This window comes from Carcharodon carcharias, chromosome 14 (assembly GCF_017639515.1).
Source record: "Carcharodon carcharias isolate sCarCar2 chromosome 14, sCarCar2.pri, whole genome shotgun sequence".
NCBI classification, from domain to species: domain Eukaryota; kingdom Metazoa; phylum Chordata; class Chondrichthyes; order Lamniformes; family Lamnidae; genus Carcharodon; species Carcharodon carcharias.
In genome coordinates this window covers 22566721-22592332 of record NC_054480.1, presented here as the reverse complement: position 1 = coordinate 22592332, position 25612 = coordinate 22566721, and the positions used below count along the sequence as shown (strand labels likewise).

General features: G+C 42.9%; 1 protein-coding gene across 3 annotated transcripts in view; it reads left to right on the top strand.

Moving 5' to 3' along the window:
• slc2a10 (solute carrier family 2 member 10) overlaps nt 1-19992 on the top strand; it is a 36304-nt gene extending 16312 nt beyond the window's left edge. For all 3 annotated transcript variants that reach the window (XM_041205230.1, XM_041205231.1, XM_041205232.1), the window contains exons 5-7: nt 4401-4523; nt 5163-5298; nt 16263-19992. In XM_041205230.1, the coding sequence (XP_041061164.1) occupies nt 4401-4523; nt 5163-5298; nt 16263-16353 (350 nt within the window). In that variant the 3' untranslated portion in view covers nt 16354-19992. The remainder of the gene's footprint in view (nt 1-4400; nt 4524-5162; nt 5299-16262) is intronic.
• Nucleotides 19993-25612: the final 5620 nt, after the last annotated feature.

The window sequence follows — 25612 nt, the reverse complement described above, 5'->3', positions numbered from 1 at the left end:
TTCCTCCAAATGGTGCTCAACATGGAGGAGCACTGAATCATCAGCTGAGTGAGGGCGGTACGTGGTAATCAGCAGGAGGTTTCCTTGTCCATGTTTGACCTGATGCCATGAGACTTCATTGGGTCTAGAGTCGATGATAATACTTCTTTCTCAATGGTTGCATACCTCTTCTGTGCCTGAGAGAACCTGAGGCGTAAATAACTGGTCTTCTTTGTCCATCCTATTGATCTGAAACAGCATTGCGCCCAAGGCCTGTAGTTTATGCATCCGCTGTTATAATTGCTGGTAATTCTGGATCATAGTGCTTTAGAATTTCTGGTGAAATTAGGAGATATTTGATCTTGTCAAATGCATTTGCTGGTTCATGTTGCAGCACCACTGTTGGCCTTCTCTCAGTGGCTGTGGTAGAAGTTTTTGATTTCTGCCAGGTTTGGTAGGAACTTGATTGATCACCCCAAGGAATCTTTTAATTCTGTGCTGTTTTTAGGCAGTGGGAACTCACTAATCAGCTGGGTTTTCTTGCACAATATGGCCTAAGAGTTTTATCATCGGCTTTGAAAATTCACTTTTGTCATTTAATGCCAAACCTGCTGTCAGTCAATGGTCATGTTCTTCCCTCAATGAATCATGTGTGAGAAGACGGGAATGTCATCCATATGGCAAATTACCCTTTCCATGCCTTCCAGGGTCTGAGGCATCAATCTTTGGAATATCTCAGGTGCAGAAACAATTCCAAATGGTAACCTGTTAAAACAAATGGGATGGTAAGTAATTAACAATCTAGATTCTTTGCCTAGAGGCAACTGCCAAAAGCTGCTGTTAGCATCTAATTTTCTGAAGAGGGTGCTTTTTGCTAATTTGGTAAGACTTCCTTCCACTGATGTCATCGGGTGGATTTCACACTCTACTGACTTGTTTAATTGAGTCAAGTCTACACAGATTCTAATTCAACCATTAGACATTGGTACTAATGACTATTCCAGAACACCACTTTGTTGGTATGGTTAGTGTAGAGATGACCTCTTGTAACATGTATTCAGTCTTGTTCTTGACTTTGTCTGATAGTAGGTGAGGGACTTTCCTTTCTGTGAGGAAACATATAGGCTTAGCATCCACCCTTATAGGGTTATATGTTAATCTGTTTCCAGCTTTTCCAAGCCTGAAAATAGGGATGGAATTTCCTAGCTGAATACCTCACTAGACTGCTCATCAACAATTTTATCAACCTTGTTAATTAGCCTTAGGTGCAAACATACTTTTCTGCTCAGTAATAATGACTCCTGGTCCTGTATAACATACAGGGGTTCAATAATTTTTTTATCCTTTATCATAATCTTGCCAAGTGTTGACGTATTACTTCTGGTGTTGTTCATCCTGGAACTTGCAACTGGATGGAGGTTCCTATTATGTGAGGCTTTTAAGCTATTTTACTTCATCAGATAATACAGAAATACCTGCGCTAGTATCTAGCTTGAATTCTGGGGTGACCATCAACTTCTAATTCAATGCTCCAATAATTATTATTTTCTGTTTTGTTAACTTCTAAGAAGGTTATTTGCTTTTTTTTCCTGTGGTTCTTCCACTTGTTTGATTTTCTTGGTTTTGTTGTTATCTCTTTCTCCCTATGAGCTGTAGGATCTTTGGATCTGCAGACTATTTTAAAATGTCCTAACTTCCCACAGTTGTGGTACTCAGCTCCCCCTGCTGGGCATTCTTCCTGCTTGCATAGGATTTTCCCATCACACCAAGAGCATCTCAAGATGGCGGTTGGTGCACTTTTCCCGATTTTTGCAGGTTTTTACTTCACTGCACTTTCTTTTTTCTGCCCAACATATTGAATCGCTTCACTTACTTTTTTCTAAGGGACATCATTTTCCCCACAAACAACTATTCTGTTTAGCTTCCTAAGCTTGGTCTGCCACGCTATTTGTACTGCCTTTGTGAGAGTTAAATCATCCCTGACTCGCACAAAATCCGATAGGGTTTCATCTAAGACCCCAGCCACTATACGATTGTGTATTAATTGATTCCTGAGGATCCCATAGTCACAGTTCTGAGTCTGTACAGGTTATTGATAAATGAGTCTATGAATTCATCCAGTTTTTGCCTCTTATTAAATTTTGCTTACTTAATGATCAAATTTCTTTGAACACCGAAGTATGAATTGAATGCCTGGAGAACTTCCTCATCTGAGCTCCAAGCCTCCTTGCAATAATCTGCTATGGCCCCTACTGAGTAGAATAAAGTACTGACCTGATCCTTCTGGTCCTTCTTATGCAAACCTGAAGCAGTTTTGCATCAATTGTCCCAGTGTTGAGCCTTCAGTGCTTCAGAATTGTTCTGGGACTGGTAATGTAGACTCCATGCTTTCCCTAAGCTCTGGATCTGTTGTTGCTTCAAAAGTTCACAGGCTGTTTAACTGTGGTCTGTACTCCTTGCTGTCTGGACTCCAGGTCTGTGTGTCTGTTTGCAATTGCAGCACCCATGATGCTCTGTTTTCAGGTGGGTCTTCGATCTTTTTTCTTCTTGTCCTTTTCCCAAGTATTTGTAGGTCTTTCATGCCTGCAATCTTTTCTTGGAGTTTTTCTAGTTCTTTACACTCTATCTGCTGCCACCATGTTTCACTTTCAGTTCACGGTCTAGATGGGGTTACCCTAAGAATGCTATCATAGGCTGTTATTTGTAAAAACCATTCTTTTTTTTTAACAGATCAATGTACATCTCAGTATGCTACACGTGGTTGTATTTCTACTTCCCACCAGATCTCTGTTTCTTAGTCATGTGACATTACATCGTCATTACATCATTAGTTACACCTGCATTAGGCGCTCCAGATGTTTTAACTTTTTTCTCTACATAATGAAGCCTTTTTGAAAAACTTGGACCAGGACTTTCTGGCCCCACTGCTGCAGGCCCAGAAAATGCAGCAAGCCTACCAAATGTCCATTGACTTTGGCACTGGTAAATCCTGCTAATGATTGGGGAAAAGTGTACCAACTGAGCCATGGCTAGGTTTTGATGCAAAACATCAGAGATCAGCAATCCTCAGACTGTTCCTCCTTAGTTGTCTTTACGTCATTCTCCAAGTCTACGACGCTAAGGTGCCTCACAGATAGGAAACTGTGTATGAGCAAGTGTTACAAAACAAAAACAAAAGATAGCTAGTCCATTTTATAAACGTTACTGCAATGCTACCTGTGGCTGGTGTGGCTCTTGTGGATGGGAAACGGGGAGTGGAAGTGAGTTGGGGAAGGGTGGGGCCAGGTGGATGTTGGGTGAGGTAGGCAGGGTCCCTATCGGTTGTTAGCATCTGTAAATTACAACTTTTGAACAACAATTCTTAAAGCTTCTCAGAAAAAACCATGTACCAGCAGAGGGAATCGGGAAGGAGAATGACATTTGGGACCCCTGTCAGGAAGATATAATAATTCTAATAATGTTATTGGAATTTATTGTAAAATAGTGTGCATGTGCATGCTAATTGGATTAAAGGCAGCTGGTCTGAATGCTTTGTTTTAGGAGACGAGCTCGGTTTGAAATGTTAAGTAGATAAACATAGGTGTAAAAGTAAAAGAACATCTGTATTTTAAATAAACAAGACTTGATTGCTTTGAAAGGAAGGACTGAAATATTACACCTCGTCAGGTGGAGTTCAGACAACAGTGTGTTTATTTTTCCCAAAGGTTACTGGTAAAACTTAGTACTATGAGAGTATTTATTATCAGAGAGTAAAGTCCAAAGACATAATGAAACAATGGGAATTTGCTTTCAAAGGGGAAAATATGTATAAAGGAGTGAAAGCTGTGTGTAAGGGTAGGCATTTTAAGAACCAACAAGTGTGAAAAGCCTTCAGCATCTATGCCTTGAGCTGTAGTTTTCAAAGAACTGAAGTTAAAAAACTCACTTTGAATTCAACTGGTTCAGGGTATCCTGTTTCTTTGCCTGGGTCTTTTTAAAATGTGTCTTACTGTTGCCTTAATGAAAGTGTAACTGGGAGTCAGATTAAGTAGGGGATTTAGAAGTTATCATAGTAGTAATTTGTAGATCTATGTATGTATTTAAAGTAATTACTTCTATTAATAAATGTTTAATCTAGTTTTGTAAAAACATATAAGCCTTGGTAGTCTTATTACTACTGAATTCAAGGCACGCATCTCAAAATTTATACAAATTGCAAAACAAGTTGTGGTAGTTGTTTCAAGTTTCCCTTCGCAATTTGAACAACTCAGCATTTGCCATCAACTGTGCCGTAACACTCCAAACAAACTATAGATATATTTGTTTAAATTTGTTTTTGGAGTTTCCTGAAGGCCTGATCTATTATGATAGAACCTATAAATAAAGGCCACCAGAGCTGCAACAATACCACAAACTTGACAGAAATTGCTCCAATTTTTCAGTGACTTGGCTGGTTCTGAGCGAGATCTTCCCTGCTGAAATTAGAGGCCGAGCATTTGCATTCTCCAGCAGCTTCAACTGGGCGGCGAATATAATTGTCACTGTCACATTCCTGGATGTAATTGGTGAGTAAGAGAAGAATACGTGGGTTTGCCTTTGGCTTTATGTCAGAATATCTCCAAAGATTTTACACAGGGTAAATAACTACTTTTGGAGTGCAGTGACTGCTACTGCCTAGGCAAATACATGAAACATTCTGCAGCAGCAAATTCCCACAGATGGCAGATGCAAATGACTGTCATTTTGATTGATGGAGGAATGTTGGACCCTAGGTATAGTCCCATTCTATGAAATGATCGTATTGTCCCACTAAGATCAGAAGTTTCATCTATTGAGAATATGCATATTTTCTATATATTTTAGTATTCAAAGGTTTAAATTCTTCAAATATAGCTTTAAGACAGAGAACCAAATCCGATTGGGAATGGGAGGCAAACATAGGCGAATGTTTCTTATTTTCAGATAGAAACATAAGTGTCTACTGAAGGTGTAGAATTGATGTGGCTGGTGTCCCGATCTGCTTAAGACAAGAGTTGCCTTGTGTGTGTAAAGAAAAGAAGCATTACCAGCTGGTGAAGTGTCCAAATGTTTGTTTTGTATAATAGTGGAGAAAGCTATTATTGCTGAACGTAGGCCAATATTAACATTGAAAAATACTAAGACTCTGCACTTGATAAATGAACATTATCTTATTCTTTGTTCAGATACAATTGGACTCTCTGGGACATTCCTATTCTATGGAGTGGTGGGATTCTCTTCAATTGGTTTTATATGTCTTTACCTGCCTGAGACCAAGGGACAATCATTGGAAGAGATCGACAGACAGTTCTCTGCTAAAAGGTAAATCTATTCTTCACCTTTTAAAAAAAAGGCAAGGGTTTAAAAAATGCTGCATGAAGTTGTTATATTAATGGAATTGGGTTGCAACTAGGAGAGGATATGTGTTTCAAGAACAAGAATTAAGCATGTCTTGTTAGTGTATTTGCTGGTACATAATACATTACTGCAGAATACCTGCTTACTGTGAAGTCAGGCTTTCCTGAATCACTCACCAGCTCCTACAAGGGCCTTCTCTCTCTATGTAGCATCCTCATTGTCCAAGGGTTGCTAATCATGGCTCATGCCTATGTGGGACAGGGCAGGCCCCAAGAACTACTTCAGCCAATACAGAGATTGAACTCGCGTTGTTGACGTTATTCTGCAGTACAGCCCAGCATCTAGCCAACTGAGCTAACCGAGCCCCACGTGGCCCGTCAGTCTGGGTTAAAGCTGTAATATCCAATTACATTCAGTCATGAGGCTGGAGGCTTAAATTCCACAATGGTTCTCATATAAGGCACTTGGCTTATAGCTATTTTAATCCCATTACACTCTGTGTCCTATATAGAGACTGAACCTGAGGTACATTTTTACTTTCCCATTAAACAATGTTTATAAATGTGCTAATATCCCTCAGAGCATCACTACAGCTCTCAATCCATGGGTCTTACAAAACTGGCTGCGAGCCTAAAGTAAATTTTTCTGAGAGTATTGCAGGGGAAGATCCAAGTTCTCCTGGGCCCTGGCCATAGCAAATCACAGCATGTTTACTTGTGGATATAGCTGTCCACATGAGATTTATGCAATGGATGTAAGGGGGCGGCAGGCTTGCAATTCTATTCCATATGCCCACAGACTGCCTGGATTACTGCTGTATCACCTCTTTAGACTATGTCCCTATACAGTGGGGCGGCACCTGGGAAATTCTGTATAATCCTATTACATTGTATTACTCATATAGGACGCAGCAGTCTGAGTTAATGTCATATAACTCCATGACATTCGGTCTGGATGCACTAGACTATAGACTGGCTTAAATTGCACTATATCCAAAGCTCTATAATCTTATTACATTTGGTTGCCCACAGATGGAACGAAGCTGGGGTGGAACATTACAGTCCTATTACATGGTATTCTCTATGCAGGATAGATTAAAACCTTACCACATTGTCTCATGGAGAAATCCAAAAATGGATCAATGCTGACCCTGTGATAGCATGTCCAAAATATTGGTTTGCATTGGTATCTGGACAGTCTCAACTTAGTTTTGGATACAGATTTTCAGGACAAAACTGCAAAGTAACATGGAAGTCCAGTGGTAGGGCAGATTGAAATGTTCCCCTTCAAGATTCATACCTTGGATCCCTGCAGACCAAATGTGAGGTACAAAAGTGAAGTGTGACAAAGGCAGAACAGTTGGAGTGAGGGGTGAGGGTATTTTTCTACACCAATCAGTTGCTCAACATCCTGAAGAGGAAGTCAGCATCGTGACTAGCTTGTCTCTTTGCTACAGTGTCTCACATAAGGTCCTGAATGAAATGGTAGGTGGTGTCTGAGCTTAGGGCTGGACCTCAACATGTGGAACATCAAGATGGCTGGCAGATTGCAAAGGGTCCTATGAAGGCTCTTCATAGGCAGAGGCCTATCATATAGCTGATAAGAATTTTGTAGTTAAAAACAAAAAAACTGCGGATGCTGGAAATCCAAGACAAAAACAGAATTACCTGGAAAAAATCAGCAGGTCTGGCAGCATCGGTGGAGAAGAAAAGAGTTGACGTTTCGAGTCCTCATGACCCTTCAACAGAACTTGAGTTCGAGTCCAAGATAGAGTTGAAATATAAGCTGGTTTAAGGTGTGTGTGGGGGGGGGGGGGGGCGGAGAGAGAGAGAGAAGTGGAGGGGGTTGGTGTGGTAATAGGGACAAACAAGCAGTGATAGAAGCAGATCATCAAAAGATGTCACCAACAATGGAACAAAAAAACACATAGGTGTTAAAGTTGGTGATATGATCTAAACAAATGTGCTAATTAAGAATGGATGGTAGGGCACTCAAGGTATAGCTCTAGTGGGGGTGGGGAGAGCATAAAAGATTTAAAAATATTAAAAAATAATGGAAATAGGTGGGAAAAGAAAAATCTATATGATTTATTGGAAAAAAAACACAAGGAAGGGGGAAACAGAAAGGGGGTGGGGATGGGGGAGGGAGCTCAAGACCTAAAGTTGTTGAATTCAATATTCAGTCCGGAAGGCTGTAAAGTGCCTAGTCGGAAGATGAGGTGTTGTTCCTCCAGTTTGCGTTGGGCTTCACTGGAACAATGCAGCAAGCCAAGGACAGACATGTGGGCAAGAGAGCAGGGTGGAGTGTTAAAATGGCAAGCGACAGGGAGGTTTGGGTCATTCTTGCGGACAGACCGCAGGTGTTCTGCAAAGCGGTCGCCCAGTTTACGTTTGGTCTCTCCAATGTAGAGGAGACCACATTGGGAGCAACGAATGCAGTAGACTAAGTTGGGGGAAATGCAAGTGAAATGCTGCTTCACTTGAAAGGAGTGTTTGGGCCCTTGGACGGTGAGGAGAGAGGAAGTGAAGGGGCAGGTGTTGCATCTTTTGCGTGGACACGGGTTGGTGCCATAGGAGGGGGTTGAGGAGTAGGGGGTGATGGAGGAGTGGACCAGGGTGTCCCGGAGGGAGCGATCCCTACGGAATGCCGATAGGGGGGATGAAGGGAAGATGTGTTTGGTGGTGGCATCATGCTGGAGTTGGCGGAAATGGCGGAGGATGATCCTTTGAATGCGGAGGCTGGTGGGGTGATAAGTGAGGACAAGGGGGACCCTATCATGTTTCTGGGAGGGAGGAGAAGGCGTGAGGGCGGATGCGCGAGAGATGGGTCGGACACGGTTGAGGGCCCTGTCAACGACCGTGGGTGGAAAACCTCGGTTAAGGAAGAAGGAGGACATGTCAGAGGAAGTGTTTTTGAAGGTAGCATCATCGGAACAGATGCGACGGAGGCGAAGGAACTGAGAGAATGGGATGGAGTCCTTACAGGAAGCGGGTGTGAGGAGCTGTAGTCGAGGTAGCTGTGGGAGTCTGTGGGTTTGTAATGGATATTGGTGGACAGTCTATCACCAGAGATTGAGACAGAGAGCTCAAGGAAGGGAAGGGAAGTGTCAGAGATGGACCACGTGAAAATGATGGAGGGGTGGAGATTGGAAGCAAAATTAATAAATTTTTCCAAGTCCCGACGAGAGCATGAAGCAGCACCGAAGTAATCATTGATGTACCGGTGAAAGAGTTGTGGAAGGGGGCCAGAGTAGGACTGGAACAAGGAATGTTCCACATACCCCATAAAGAGACAGGCATAGCTGGGGCCCATGCAGGTACCCATAGCCACACCTTTTATTTGGAGGAAGTGAGAAGAGTTGAAGGAGAAATTGTTCAGCGTGAGAACAAGTTCAGCCAGACGGAGGAGAGTAGTGGTGGATGGGGATTGTTCGGGCCTCTGTTCGAGGAAGAAGCAAAGGGCCCTCAGACCATCCTGGTGGGGGATGGAGGTGTAGAGGGATTGGACGTCCATGGTGAAGAGGAAGCGGTTGGGCCAGGGAACTGAAAATTGTTGATGTGACGTAAGGTGTCAGAGGAATCACGGATGTAGGTGGGAAGAGACTGGACAAGGGGAGAGAGAAGGGAGTCAAGATAACGAGAAATGAGTTCTGTGGGGCAGGAGCAAGCTGAGACAATCGGTCGAACGGGGCAGTTCTGTTTGTGGATTTTGGGTAGGATATAGAAGCGGGCCGTCCGAGGTTGGGCGACTATCAGGTTGGAAGCTGTGGGAGGAAGATCCCCAGAGGAGATGAGGTCAGTGACAGTCCTGGAAACAATGGCTTGATGTTCAGTGATGGGGTCATGGTCCAGGGAGAGGTAGGAGGAAGTGTCTGCGAGTTGACGCTCAGCCTCCGCGAGGTAGAGGTCAGTGCGCCAGACAACAGCACCACCCTTGTCAGCGGGTTTGATGACAATGTCAGGGTTGGACCTGAGAGAATGGAGTGCAGTAAGTTCAGAGAGAGACAGGTTAGAATGGGTGAGAGGAGCAGAGAAATTGAGACGACTAATGTCGCGCCGACAGTTCTCAATGAAAAGATCAAGAGAAGGTAAGAATCCAGAGGGAGGAGTCCAGGTGGAGGGAGAATATTGGAGGTGGGTGAAAGGATCCATTGAATGGGGAGAGGACTCCTGCCCAAAGAAGTGAGCCCGGAGACGAAGACGGCTGAAGAAGAGTTCAGCATCATGCCGAGCCCGAAATTCATTGAGGTGAGGGCGTAAGGGTATGGGAAACTAAGTCCTTTGCTGAGCACTTGTTCAGCATCGGAGAGGGGAAGGTCAGGGGGTATAGTGAATACACGGCTGGGGCTGGGATTGGAAGATGGGGCGGGGACGGAGGGACAGGCAGGGGTGGAGGGTCCTAGATGGGTGTTGGTGTCGATGAGTTGTTGGAGCTTGCGTTCCTTAGCACTTGAGAGAAAGAGAAAAAGTTTCTTGTTGAGGCTTCGGATGAGTCGAAGAATAAAATGAAACTGGGGGCACGCGCAGCTTTGAAAAAGGGTACGGCGGTGCTGCTGGAGGGAGAGGTCGAGTGTGTTCATATGGCGGCGCATGGCACTGAGTGTGGATTTCAGAATGTGACGGGAACAGCAGTCCGAGAAACGTTTTATGTCCCGGAGATACCTGTAATCCTGGGTGGGTTCGAAACATGAGGGGTGGAATTTCAGTTGAAATCCACGTGGGGTAAGTCGGAGACGGAGACAGTCACTGAGAAAGGAGATATGGCTGTGAAAGCGGGTTTTAGTAAACACCTTGTCAAACACCAGGAGGGAAATGGAAAGCAATGAAGGTGAGCAAGGCAAAAGAGAGGTACGGAAATCTTGTCGCAGAGAAGAACAGAACTTCTTCAAGGATGTAGGCATTTCTTGAAGAGCAGTGGCAGTCAATTAAACACAGAGATAGAAACAAAAAAACTGCGGATGCTGGAAATCCAAAACAAAAACAGAATTACCTGGAAAAACTCAGCAGGTCTGGCAGCATCGGCGGAGAAAAGAGTTGACGTTTCGAGTCCTCATGACCCTTCGACAGAACTTGAGTTCGAGTCCAAGAAAGAGTTGAAATATAAGCTGGTTTAAGGTGTGGGAGTGGGGAGGGGGCGGAGAGAGAGAGAGAGAGAAGTGGAGGGGGTTGGTGTGGTTGTAGGGACAAACAAGCAGTGATAGAAGCAGATCATCAAAAGATGTCACCAACAATAATTTGGCTGAACTTGTTCTCACACTGAACAATTTCTCCTTCAACTCTTCTCACTTCCTCCAAATAAAAGGTGTGGCTATGGGTACCCGCATGGGCCCCAGCTATGCCTGTCTCTTTATGGGGTATGCGGAACATTCCTTGTTCCAGTCCTACTCCGGCCCCCTTCTACAACTCTTTCTCCGGTACATCGATGATTACTTCGGTGCTGCTTCATGCTCTCATCGGGACTTGGAAAAATTTATTAATTTTGCTTCCAATCTCCACCCCTCCATCATTTTCACGTGGTCCATCTCTGACACTTCCCTTCCTTGAGCTCTCTGTCTCAATCTCTGGTGATAGACTGTCCACCAATATCCATTACAAACCCACAGACTCCCACAGCTATCTCGACTACAGCTCCTCACACCCCGCTTCCTGTAAGGACTCCATCCCATTCTCTCAGTTCCTTCGCCTCCGTCGCATCTGTTCCGATGATGCTACCTTCAAAAACACTTCCTCTGACATGTCCTCCTTCTTCCTTAACCGAGGTTTTCCACCCACGGTCGTTGACAGGGCCCTCAACCGTGTCCGACCCATCTCCCGCGCATCCGCCCTCACGCCTTCTTCTCCCTCCCAGAAACATGATAGGGTCCCCCTTGTCCTCACTTATCACTCCACCAGCCTCCGCATTCAAAGGATCATCCTCCGCCATTTCCGCCAACTCCAGCATGATGCCACCACCAAACACATCTTCCCTTCTCCCCCCCATCGGCATTCCGTAGGGATCGCTCCCTCCGGGACACCCTGGTCCACTCCTCCATCACCCCCTACTCCTCAACCCCCTCCTATGGCACCACCCCGTGCCCACGCAAAAGATGCAACACCTGCCCCTTCACTTCCTCTCTCCTCACCGTCCAAGGGCCCAAACACTCCTTTCAAGTGAAGCAGCATTTCACTTGCATTTCCCCCAACTTAGTCTACTGCATTCGTTGCTCCCAATGTGGTCTCCTCTACATTGGAGAGACCAAACGTAAACTGAGCGACCGCTTTGCAGAACACCTGCGGTCTGTCCGCAAGAATGACCCAAACCTCCCTGTCGCTTGCCATTTTAACACTCCACCCTGCTCTCTTGCCCACATGTCTGTCCTTGGCTTGCTGCATTGTTCCAGTGAAGCCCAACGCAAACTGGAGGAACAACACCTCATCTTCCGACTAGGCACTTTACAGCCTTCCGGACTGAATATTGAATTCAACAACTTTAGGTCTTGAGCTCCCTCCCCCATCCCCACCCCCTTTCTGTTTCCCCCTTCCTTGTGTTTTTTTCCAATAAATCATATAGATTTTTCTTTTCCCACCTATTTCCATTATTTTTTAATATTTTTAAATCTTTTATGCTCTCCCCACCCCCACTAGAGCTATACCTTGAGTGCCCTACCATCCATTCTTAATTAGCACATTCGTTTAGATAATATCACCAACTTTAACACCTATGTGTTTTTTTGTTCTATTGTTGGTGACATCTTTTGATGATCTGCTTCTATCACTGCTTGTTTGTCCCTATAACCACACCAACCCCCTCCACTTCTCTCTCTCTCTCTCTCTCTCTCTCTCCGCCCCCCCCCCACACACCTTAAACCAGCTTATATTTCAACTCTTTCTTGGACTCGAACTCAAGTTCTGTCGAAGGGTCATGAGGACTCAAAACGTCAACTCTTTTCTTCTCCGCCGATGCTGCCAGACCTGAAGAATTTTGTAGTACTGCTTCTGAAAGGCATTACCTGGAAGTTTAAAATAAGGCAACAGGCCTATCTATCTGGTGCCTGTTTGCTTGATAACAAAATATTGCCACTGATAAAATTACTTTTGCTTGAAATATTATTATTGTGAACTGTGACTTAAAATTCTGCATATAACTGAATTATTACAGGGCGCTTTTAAATTACATAACATCTTTTAATACTAATGAAAACTTAAAGGTTTTCCGTGAACCACTGGAGTAAAGGCAATACCTAGTTTTGTACTAAATTGTGCACTACAGATGGCCCCACTTTTAATTCTTGGACTGTGCAGAGTTAGCTGATGGCAGTGTTGGTGTAGCAATTAATCCCAATGCTCCTGGGTTAAAGAGAAGATGAATCAAATAGGGTTCTCGCACCAGATCACTATCTAGTGAGTGTGATTTGAAAGTACAATGTGTGGAATTTGGGTGAGAGCGAGCTCAGGTTTGGCTGTGGTGCCATTTTGTAAAAACGCCTGCAATTGTATAGTGGTATTGTTACTGGATGAATATTCCAGATCCCCAGGGTAATGCTCTGGGGATCCAGGTTTGTATCCCGCCATGCCAGATGGTGGAATTTGAATTCAGTAAAGACCTGGAAATAAAAGTCTAATGATGATGACCATGAAATCATTGTCGATTTTTGTAAAAACCCATCTAGTTCACTAATGTCCTTTTTTAGGGAAGAGAATGTCCTTTAGGGAAGGAAATCTGCCATCCCTACCTGCTCTGGTCTACATGTGGCTCCAGACTCACAACAATGTCGTTGACTCTTAAATACCGCCTGAAATGGCCTAGCAATCCACTCAGTTGTATCAAACCGTTACAAAGTCTCAAAAAAAGGAATGAAACCAGATGGACCACCCGGCACCGACCACCCAGGCACCAGAAACGACAACTGCAAACTCAGCCCTATTGACCCTGCAAACTCCTCCTTACTAACATGTGGGGGCTAGTGCCAAAATTGAGAGAGCTGTCTCACAGACTAGTCAAGCAATGGCCTGACATAATCATCCTAACGGAATCATATTTTACAAATAATGTTCTAGACACCACCATCACCATCCCTGGGTATGTCCTGTCCCATCGGCAGGACAGACCCAGCAGAGGTGGCAGCATGGTGGCATATAGTTGGAGGGAGTTACCCTGGGAGTCCTCAACATCGATTCTGGGCCCCATGAAGTCTCATGGCATCAGGTCAAACATGGGCAAGAAAACTCCCTGCTGATTACTACATACTGCCCTCCATCAGCTGATGAATCTGTGCTCCTCCATGTTGAACACCAGTTGGAGGAAGCACTGAGGGTTGCAAGGGAACAGAATGCACATTGGGTGGGGGACTTCTATGTCCATCACCAAGAGTGGCTCGATAGCACCACAACTGACTGAGCTGGCCGAATCCTAAATGACATAGCTGCTAGACTGGGTCTGTAGCAGGTGGTGAGGGAACCAATGAAGGGAAAACATACTTGACCTCATCCTCACCGACCTGCCTGCCGCAGATGCATCTGTCCATGACAGTGTCAGTAGGAGTGACCACCACACAGTTGTTTTGGAGATGAAGCCCCACCTTCACATTGAGGATTCCCTCCATCGTGTTGTGTGGCACTAAATGGGATAGATTTCGAACAGGTCTAGCAACTCAAGACTGGGCATCCATGAGGCGCTGTGGGCCATTAGCAGCAGAATTGTATTCGAACACAATCTGTAACTTCGTGGCCCAGCGTATCCCCCAATCTACCATTACCATCAGCCCTGGTTCAATTAAGAGTGCAGGAGGGCATGCCAGGAGCAGCACCAGGCTTACCTAATGATGAGGTGTCAACTTGGTGAAGCTGTAACACACGACTACTTGCAAGCCAAACATCATAAGCAGCAAGTGATAGAGCTAAGCGATCCCACAACCAATGGATCAGATCTAAATTCTGCAGTCCTGCCATATCCAGTCATGAATGGTGGTGGACAATTAAACAACACTCTGGAGGAGGAATCTCCACAAATATCCCCAGCCTTTAATAATGGGAGTGCCCATCATATCAGTGTAAAAGATAAGGCTGAAGCATTTGCTACAATCTTCAGCCAGAAGTGCCGAGTGGATGATCCATCTCTGCCTCCTCCAGAGGTCCCCAGCATCAGTTGCCAGTCTTCAGCCAATTCGATTCACTCCACGTGATACCGAGAAATGGCTGAAGGCACTGGATAGTGCAAAGGCTATGGACCTTGACAATATTCCGGCAATAGTACTGAAGACTTATGCTCCAGAATTGCTGCACCCCTAGCCAAGCTGTTCCAGTACAACTACAACATTGGCATCTACCTCGCTGTGTGGAAAATTGAAAAGTGCTGTCAAGTGGCACTTGCTTAGCAATAACCTGCTCACTGATGCCCAGTTTATGTTCCGCCAGGGCCACTCAGCTCATGACCTTATTACAGCCTTAGTTCAAGCATGGACAAAAGAGCTGAACTCCCGAGGTGAGAGTGACTGCCCTTGACATTCAGGCCGCATTTGACTGACTGTAGCCTCAAGGAGCCCTAGCAAAACTGGAGTTAATGGGAATTGGGGAGAAAACTCTCCACTGGTTGGAGTCATGCCTAGAACAAAGGAAGACGTTGACGGTCAGTCATCTCAGCTCCAGGAAATCACTGCAGGAGTTCCTCAGGGTAGTGCCCTCGGCCTAACCATCTTCAGCTGCTTCACCAATGACCTTCCTTCCATCAAAAGGTCAGAAGTGGGGATGTTCACTGCGCAATGTTCAGCATCATTCACGACTCCTCAGATACTGAAGCAGTCTGTGTCCAAATGCAGTAAAACCTGGACAATATCTAGGCTTGGGCTGACAAATGACAAGTAACATTCGGGCCACACAAGTGTCCAGGCAATGACCATCTCCAACAAGAGAGAATCTAACCATCGGTCCTTGATATTCAATAGCATTACCATTACTGACTTCCCCGTTATCAACATCCTGGGCATTACCATTGATCAGCAATTGAACTGAACTAGCCATATAAATACTGTGGCTACAAGAGCAGGTCAAAGGCTAGGAATCCTGTGATGAGTAACTTACCTCCTGACTCCCCAAAACCTGTCCACCATCTACAAGTCACAAGTTAGAAATGTGATGGAATACTCTCCTCTTGCCTGGAAGAGTGTAGCTCCCAAAACACTCGAGAAGCTTGACCCCATCCAGGACAAAGCAGTTTGCTTGATTGGCACCACATCCACAAACATTCACTCCCTCCACCACCAAAGCACAGTAGCAGCAGTGTGTACCATCTACAAGATGCACTGCAGGGATTCATCAAGGCTCCTTAGACAGCACCTTCCAAACCTATGACCACTACCGTCTAGAAGGTCAAGAGCGGCAGATAGATGGGAACACTACCACCTGGAAGTTCCCCTCCAAGTCACTCACCATCCTGACTTGGAAATATATTGCAGTTCTTTCAATGTCGCTGGGTCAAAATCCTGGAACTCCCTAACAGTGCTGTGGGTGTACCCACACCACATGGACGTCAGCGGTTCAAGAAGGCAGCTCACCACCACCTTCTCAAGAACAGCTAGGGATGGGCAATAAATGCTGGCCCAGCCAGCAAAGCTCATTCCATAAATGAAGAAAAAAATACCCCTTTGCCTCTGCTCATCCCTGAAGTTTGGGTCATTGGGTGAAGTGCCAGGCTTCAGCTGGCACCCATTGTATCAACACAAATTAGTCTCTTTGAGAGAGAAAGGAGAAAAATTGGTTCAGCAATGTTCAAGGTATATTTGAAGTTTGATGCATAGGGTTATTAATGTTCAGAGACTTTAACACCCTCAGTTCCTGGTCTGTAATGTTGCTAATTATACATGAGAGGTTGGAACTTAAAACATTAACCTCCAATAAACACTGAATTCTTTCACAAAAGTTGCATTTCTCATCTTAGCTGTACTTATTTTCCAGAGTGTCAGAAGTGAGGTGCTGCTGCCTGAGTACCAGCAGAAGAGGAGCATCAGTCGGTCGTTACAAACGAGTTGACAGTTTCTTATTTTAGACTACAGATTGTTTTGTTACAGATTCAAATCTGATATCGCTAATTTAAATGATTCTTTGAAATCGAGACTTGGTGTCAGAACTTTAATGATGCATTGAAAGCAATATCCCAGAAGCGTTTGAAGGAGAGTGTCCTGATCATTTATGTCAATTGTCTTCATTCTTCATTGTTCGCAAGACATTCCATCAGGGACAGCATTACACTGACATACTAACAGACTCTGATTTGAATCACCTGGAAAGTAGCAGAGTGCAAGTATTTCCTGACAGAAAGGGAGAAATGTTGGAAGGATGGAATACTCTGAGGCACTTCTGTTGTGCATGAACTTCCTAAATGCCAAGTCATGAGCAACATTAGCAGAGGCTAGCAATGGCTGTGATTTAGTATTGCTGTTTTATGTGTTCTCTGACTAAGGCAGCATTCTGTCACAGGGAGACCTAACAAAATGTTTAAAGGAGATTAAACAAGACCTTTCTGTGACTTTAAGATTATTAATTTTTATCTTTAGGGAGATACGACCTTTAATTTCCTTCAGGGTTTCTGGAGACTATTGTTTTCAGTGCCAGCTAAAGTTTGACAGCTGTGAATTATGGAAGATGTATTTTGATCTATTACTGCATTATTTTCTTTAAGCCCCTTTCCTCATGCAGCATGACTCAAAAGCTGAGAGGACATGTATCACACAGCTTTCGGGCCTCTCCCAAGTTAGTGTTTGCGGTGTGAAGGAGTAACCTCAAAATGATTGTGGTTAGGAACATATGGCTACCATTTACGGCTACCATGTGAAAGTCAGGCCAGCACTTGGAGCTCATCCTAAGGGGAATTGCAATTGTGAGCCTGCAACCCTGGAGCTGAATGGCACAGTATATGTTGGTGCTGCAATCAATATATGCTATGCCTCCAGGTAGCTGCATTCAAACATGGCTCTGACATTTTGAAACAATATAAAAATTAACAAGGAGCAGATATTGAATCCTGGCACTTTGGGCATTCCACCGAGCAACAAATGGGTATGACATTAGACCCATGGATAATTCAACCATTTTTTTTTTACTACTAAGCTAGTACTCTCAAATGAGAGAGGGTAGACAGAATTTAATATTGTGCAATAATAGCTATTTATTTTGGTTTTTACCAGGATAAGTGTGTGGTTTATACTTTAATGTTTTAGATTGACCTTTAGATTGCAAGTTACACCTATGTGTGCTCTGGTAAATTTTACGTTTTTGTTTTTGATATATTCTTGTTATTGGTTTATATATTTTGGTCCCCACTACAATCTTTGCACTCCAGCCACTAACTCCATCCCCCTCACTCACAACTTGAGGCTGAAGCAGACTGCTTGCAACTGTGGTGTCATACTTGACCTCTGAGTTTCCAAGCACATGGCCATGCTATCATGAAAACTGCTTACTTCCACCTCCATAACATTACCCAATTCCATCCCTGCCTCAACTCATCTGTTTCTGAAACGCTCATCCATGCTTTTGTTACCTCCTAGACTTGACTATTCCAATTCACTCTTGGACAGCTTTCTACATTCTAGCCTCTGTAAACTTGAGGCCATCCAAAACTCTGCTGCCCATGTTATTACTCGCAACAAATCCTGTCCTCCCATCAACCCTGTGCTGGCTGACCTGCATGGCCTCCTGATTATAAATTCTCATTCTTGTTTTCAAATCCCTCCATGAACTTGCCCCTCCCTAACCCAGTAACTGCCGACATCCACAACTCTCCCAGTTATTTGCACCCCTCCAATTCTGGTCCTTGATCAACTATGATTTTAATTGCTCCACCGTTGGTGGCCATGCCTTCAGCAGCCAAGCTCCTAAACTCTGGAATTTCCTCCCTAACCTTCTCCACCTCTCTATATCTTGACCTCACCTTCCTCTTGTAATGCACTCCTTTAAAATCTACCTCTTTGACCAAGCTGTTGGTCACTTGGCCTAATATCTTCTTAAGTGGTTCAGTATCAAATTCTGCATTACACACCTCCTGTGAAGTGTCTTAGGACATCTTACTACCTTAAAAACATTATGTAAATACAAGTTGTTGTTGTTGTATTGCCTCAAGGCAGCATTCATTTGTTGGGCTCAAAAAAATCCAATTATTTGTAACTGACATAATTTTATATAAGATTGTGTTTCTGTAAATTTAACCCTTGCTTTTCTTATGGTGGGGTTTGAGATGTCTTAGCTTTTCACTTCACATAATCAGGGTGTCCATTTAGGAACAAGTATGTTGCCCAAGCAGTCCCTGCTCCACATGGGAAATTGATAATCAGGACCAAGACAGGAAAAGGTTAATTTACACCATAGGAATTCATCAAAACCACATTGCTCAAGCTAATGGACAGGGATTTCATTGCATTTAGTAGTGCCTTTATGTAAATTTCCTGAAGGCACTGAGTTATGGCAGGGTTATGGCTCCTTCGGTCCTGGTCACCTACTCTAACTCTTCATGCGCAACTATAAATGGCGAATGCTGCCTAGGTATTGGGCGTCGCTTATGGATAAGCAGCATACCCAGGTCTGCTGCTAGTCTCGCCTGATATTCATACCTTACAGATACTTTACAGGTTTGGGCACACAAGTCCAAATGAACACTTTTATTATGGCCTTATGAATACTGTCCACAAGCAAGAGTAGAAAAATAAAAAGATGATGAGAAAGCACAGCTGGTAGAACAGCATAAGTAAAAGATCAATTATTGCTTTGGGTGTAAGCTTTCATCAGAACCCAGAGTTCTGATGAAGGGCTATAGCTGAAATTTTAACTGTTTCACTTTAGATGCTGACCAAGCAGCTGGGCATTTCCAGAATTGCTTATCTTACCTCAGGTTTTCCTTATTCTCAGTTTTCCTTTTAGCCAAATATGCTATGTACAATCTGTCTAAGTTAGTAAATGGTTAAGCAATCTGCAGCTACTCTTTGCAATTCACCCAACCTGCCATTTAGCTGTGTATGTGTGTTAGCAAGAGATGTGAAGTGTTTTAAAATCCCCTAATAATTTCACTGAATTTCTATTGAAATTTGAAATAAGAGCAGTTTCAGTTCAAAAATACCTTATAAATAAACATTTTACAAAGTACCGGAAGTTGATGTCCTGCATTAATTCAAGTCCTGTCTGGGTTCGACTTAAAATTTAGATGACTTTTTATATTTCAGAAAGCTTCCAGGGATCCCACATTCCAGTACAGGGGACCCAGACACGTGCACACACATGCTGCTTGCAATAACTGAACAATTTTACTGTTCTGTAGGTTTGGCCTACAAACTGCTGAGCATCAGTGTAGTGTGGTGGAGCAGTTTTATCAAAATTAAGAAGCGGGGTAGCTTGAGTGGGATCAGGCATGGCCCACCACTACATTTTTAAATGCATCATGTCCTGCTTGACAGATGGCACCTCCATTAGTTTCAGATTATGTTTAATTGGAACATCTGTTCAAAGCAGTTGGCTGCATATTTTCAATGATTTCTTATGGGTGGTCTCCCTTTATGGGGGAGGGGAATTGGAGAGGGAAGGGAAGGCGAGGGACATAAAAGGCCACTATGCCAACACTGCAACTTCGTATTATAAAGGGATTGATGAATTTATTTTCCAAATGTGTATTTTTTATGTAATAAAAGAATGAAAATGAGTTCTAATGTGTTCTTTTATAAAAGATATATAAAATCGACTCAAGTTTCTTATCTTCAACCTCTTCAGCTGTGAAGAATAGAAGGTGTCTTGATTTGATTTAGAGATCCTTTTTCAGTTTTTTTTGGCTGGCTTGCCTTTCTTTTGCAATTCCCCTCTTATCTATTCCAAAAATATTTACCACTTGCTGCAATTAAATTGCGATAAATGATAGTTGTCTTTCTAAAGGCATATTTAGTTATCCAAAAAGGTTAATTTTTCTTTGTTTTGGTGTTGCCTATCCACCGTTATTCTAGAATATCATCTGATGTAATTTATCCACTTTGGTTGGAGTCCTGCCTTGCTTTTCAATGCCCCTCCCTATCTCTATAACCTCCTCTTGTCCTGCAAAGGAGAAAGATGAGAGGTGGCTTGAGTGGAACATTGATGCCATCTTGAACTGACAGCCTCTGTCTGTGTTATATATGTAATTCTATGTGATCTCTGCACTCCTCCAATTCTGGCCACTTGAGCATCTCCTAGTTTACTGACTCCACCATTGGCAGCTGTGCCTATACCCTAAGCTCTGGAATTTGCTCCCTACATCTTTCTGCCTCTCTCCTTGACACTCCCTATAACCTACTGTTTAGATTTTTGTCACTGTGCGAATAACTCCTTGAGTGGCTTGGTGACAAGTTTTGTTCGATGATGTCCCGTGAAGCAGCTTATGATATTTTACCATGTCAAATGCATGATGTCAAATAAGAAATTGAATGAGGAAGAGCCAGTAAACCCTTCATAATATACTTTATCCCAACCTATTTAGTCCCGTCACCATAGCTTTGCAACGGTTCCCTGTCCCCAAGGCAAATCACGTGAAACCTTAGAATATAATTATCTACGTGCATCCTACATTAATCATCCTTGAACAGTTGCTTTCTATGCATGACATTTCCAGGGATCCAGCATCATTCTCATCACTGAGTACAGAAGGAGGGCATTCGACCCATTGTGCATGTACCAGCTCTTTGAAAGCTATCCAATTAGTCTCACTCTTTTACCATAGACCTGCAATTTTTTTCTTTTTTTGAGCATTTATCCAATCCATGTTTGAAAATTACTATTGGATCTATCCCGTCACCCTCTCAGACAGTGCATTCCAGATCACCATAACTCTGCATAATAGCTGTAGCTATATATACTAAGCTGTTTGCCCCTGGTAAATAAACTGTTCATTTTTTTTTTGCACAGCTCAAGCAAAAAAAAAACTCCAACCATCACTTGAATTAGAACCCAAGTAAAAACCAGTCAGTAATATGCTGAGGCAGTATATAACCCTTGGCAGTCCAGCCACCTGGAGCCTCTGTATCTGGTTCCGTGTCAGTCTGTGGTTATGGCATCCAATCTCCAGTGGAGGAAGAGCTTTAGGTTCTCTGGCACTCCAGTGGCAATGATCGTATGCGTTGGTGTGTATATCTGTTACTTTGATAGTTTAGTGCTGGTATACATGTGCATTGGTTCTTAATGGCTTTAAAGCTTTATCGAGATTTGGGTTTCATAGAAGCTTTTGAGCCCTCAGGGTGAATAAACCTGAACACTGGAGTCATCAGTAAATCTTTTTATCAAGAACCAACATCAGTGACTAGTTGAATATAACTTTTCAAATCAGAACTCAAGAAAATAACCCTAGGTTAAACATTTACGGTCATTTGAGGCAACAATCCTCAGCATGTCTTAAAAGTAATTCCTCCACCTGACTTCATAATTAAATGAATGAGGATCATTCAAATATTGCTCAGATTGTTTGGAACTTTGAGCAGTTTCTGTTTATTTTTCCTAGATTTTGCAGACATATTTTGACCGATGAATTATTTCTGGTGTTTATTCAACATTGTATGAAGGTTGCTGCTATGTTTGACTAAATTCGCTTTTTAAGTAATCACAATTCAGACTAATTTTGACCATTAGAAGTAGCAGAAAACATTTAAAGCCACTACTTCCTCAACTGCATAGATACTACAAATCAGTAGTCTGTGATTTCCAAGTAATTTTGTTTATTTTTCCAGCAACTCCACGCTCAGACTAATTAACTTGGATCTACAGCCTCACCAGTTTGAAGTGAGGACTCAGAAATAATATTATGACACGATGTTGGAATTCTGAAATAATATTTTTGTGTTATTTACATCAATAAACTTCAGCAGATCGGGGATAGTAGTACTATGATTGGCATAAAAGTTGAAATGCTATCTCTTAGAATTGCGTGAGAGCTTGGCTGTTTGGTACATGCCTGATTTATGTGTTTCATGAGGCCTAATATGCTGACCCGCAGGACTGTGGGTTTATTTAGGCTGTCCCTTGGCAAGGGAGGTTTCCTCTCTCTTCTAATCTTTCCCTAAGGAGAGATGAATGAAGAAAGACTCAGATACTCATGTGGTGAAAAAGAAACACTCACTCCAAATGTTGGTGCAACGGGTCAAACCTGAGGAACATCTGTGTTAAATGAAGCCCTGAGAGAAAAATAAGGCCACACTACTATTGTAAACAGCACACTGCAAAACCCAATCTGATTTACAACACAGCAAACTGCACAAACACATACTGATCTGTTACACAGCACATAGTATGAATCCACACTGAGCTAATGCAGATACCACAGTATTGTTCACTAAATACCCTCACCGGTCCATGACAGAACATGCTATAGAATGCATGATAATTTAGTGAAAAATATAAACTAAAATGCTACAATATTTTACAAAATACTCACTGATGTGCTAAAGATCAGGCTGCAAGGCCTAGTTTAGTCCACAAGAGAGCATACTTGCCAAACTCAGTCATTTACAGGCGAGCATTATGGACAAACCATCATATGTTTACAAAGATATTTACACCCCAAATTAACTTAAGCAGGTAACTGCATATAATTTTGAAGCAAATTAAGCAAAAAAACTAACTCGCAAGTTATACTCTCACTTGTGAGTGGACAAAAAATGGCATAAGGTATGTATTAAAGTGAAAGCAATCGTTGGATTTGGGACTCAGGCTGATAATCAGACTCTCAAGTACGCCAAAGTGAAAGATGTGATGCTACCTCCAGAAGGTATGTGTTCCCATTTGTAAGCTGTTGCTAAATTGAATTTTAAAGATGTTCAGTTGGTTCATTTGACCTCTTGGAAACTTTACAAACTTGCTTTTACTGTTAGGAGCACATAGATGTTTCTGCCTGTGCTCTCTTAACATTAAAATAAGCAGCTGCCAGAGGGGTGAAGCGAGCATGGATCCAAATGTATATGCACATTCCTCCTCAGTATGGCATAGAGCAGTTGTCTTCACTATTTTTCAAGCAAGGACCACTTTAGCAAAAAAAACCTGCAGTGTGAGAGCCACATCGGCTACTAAATTATCGTTGCCTGCTACTCCAGTAATTCACCTGGGCCAAAAAAATGCACAACACCAACGGTTGAATACTCTGCTAGTTCTATGGTGGTTGCTATGGTAATATAACTGTTACTATACAACGCACATATTTAGATATACTTATTGGCGCACATTGTATCATGTCGTCAATGTGACATGTAAAGAAGGCTGACTTTTGATAAGCTGGGTACACATTATTTAATGATAAAAATAGAATAAGTAGGAATATAATGATGGGTTGGGCTCCAGCTCGCAGTGGCCCACTGAGAATAAAGCAGTTATTGAGAATGGATGGATGGAGTCGGGGAGCTGCACTTAGTGTTGATGGGAGCCGTCACTGGCTCGAGGGCCTTGCAATGAAGTACACTGACATAGAACAATACATCCTGGAAGTATATTTTGTGTCCGCCTCACTGAGGGGAGCACTTGACAAATGTTAATCTGACAACATAAGGTGAGGAATGATTGTTGCTCGCACAAGTGGCTAAATACTAAAAATATTCAAATAATATGCCTCTTATTTTAACAAAAGCATTAATCCATTTACAACAACCAGATTGACAACTCCCATTAAAATAGTAAATTCGTGTTATGCAAACATGCCAAATATTTGTTGGTTAACATTGCCAATTCTAGCATTATATCTGTAGTCTAACTGCAGCCTGCAAATGAGACAATAAACAAAAACAGATAAGAATTAATGGTAGGGAGGTTGTAATTTTCTGTAGTTTGCAATATAACCATAAATGATGCAAGGACTAGACTATTAACTCATAGTCCAGGGACTGCATGTTTTTCAAAACGTTATTCTTTTCAGCCATTCAATGGATAATTTTGCTGAAAACAAGCTGTTCCAGTCATCAGGAATACAGTTACAAAACAAGACTGGTATCTTGGATTTGATATGGTTTTCAGAAATAGGGAGCCTTGCCAACTCCTAATGAATTTATATTGAACATTAGAATAAGCTGAAAAAGTGTGTGAAAATTTAGCTCAGCACTTGCACCTGAGTGTTAAAGCAATTATGTTTGCAAAATGTTTGCGGTTGACATCATGCATAAAGAAAATCTGTCTTCTAACTTAAATAAAAATGCAAAGGATACCATGCATTGGATCTGGTTAGTTCATTATGGGTTTGTTGCAGTGCATCCTGTTATTATCAGTATGGGTTTTGCAATATAGTGTTGTAGATCAATATGGGTTTCTGCAGACCCCCTTAGTTTTATTCAATAATGAAATTAAAATGTTCCGTTCTGTCTTGCATTCTGCTTTTATAATTGTTCTTGGCTTTTCTAAATCTCTCCTTGTCACACAAGAACATTCCACAGCAAAATAATAAGGGCAAAAGTACCACCATCTCCAGTATGATATTTGTATAAAAATTTAAGAAACAGAGAAAGGCCATTTAGCCCATTGAACTTGCATCTATCAATAGACCATGTACAATTTGCACAGGAATGAACTTTCCTTCACTTTTCTTGAGTGAGTTGAATACCACGGCAGATGGTGGAATTTGAATTCAATAAATATCTGGAATTAAAAGTCTAAATGATGACCGTGAAATGATTGTCGTAAAAACCCATCTGGTTCACTAATGCCCTTTAAGGAAGGAAACTGCCATCCTTACCTGGTCTGGTCTACATGTGATTCCAGACCCACAGCAATTTGGTTGACTCTTAACTGTGACCCTCTGAAAAATGCACCTGGGGGCTTGTGCCAAAATTGGGAGAGCTGTCTCACAACAGCTTGACATAGTCATACGCATGGAATCATACCTTACAGATAATGTTCCAGGCGCCAACATCATCATCCCTGTCCTGTCCAACAGAGGTGGTGGCACAGTGGTATACAGTTAGGAGGGAGTTGCCCTGGAAGTCTGGACCCTATGAAGTCTCATAGCACCAGGTCAAACATGGGCAAGGAAACCTCCTGCTGATTGCCATGTACTGTTCCCCACTCAGCTGATGAATGAGTACTCCTCCATATTGAACACCACATGGAGGAAGCACTGAGGGTGGCAAGGGTGCAGAATTTACCCTGGGTGGGAATTTCAATGCCCATCACCAAGAATCGCTTGGTAGCACTACTACTGACCGAGCTGGCCGAGTCCTAAATGACATAGCCGCTAGACTGGGTCTGCGGCAGCTGGTGAGGGAACCAACAAAGGGGAAAACCATACCTGACCTCATCCTCACCAGCCTGCCTGACGCAGATGCGTTTAT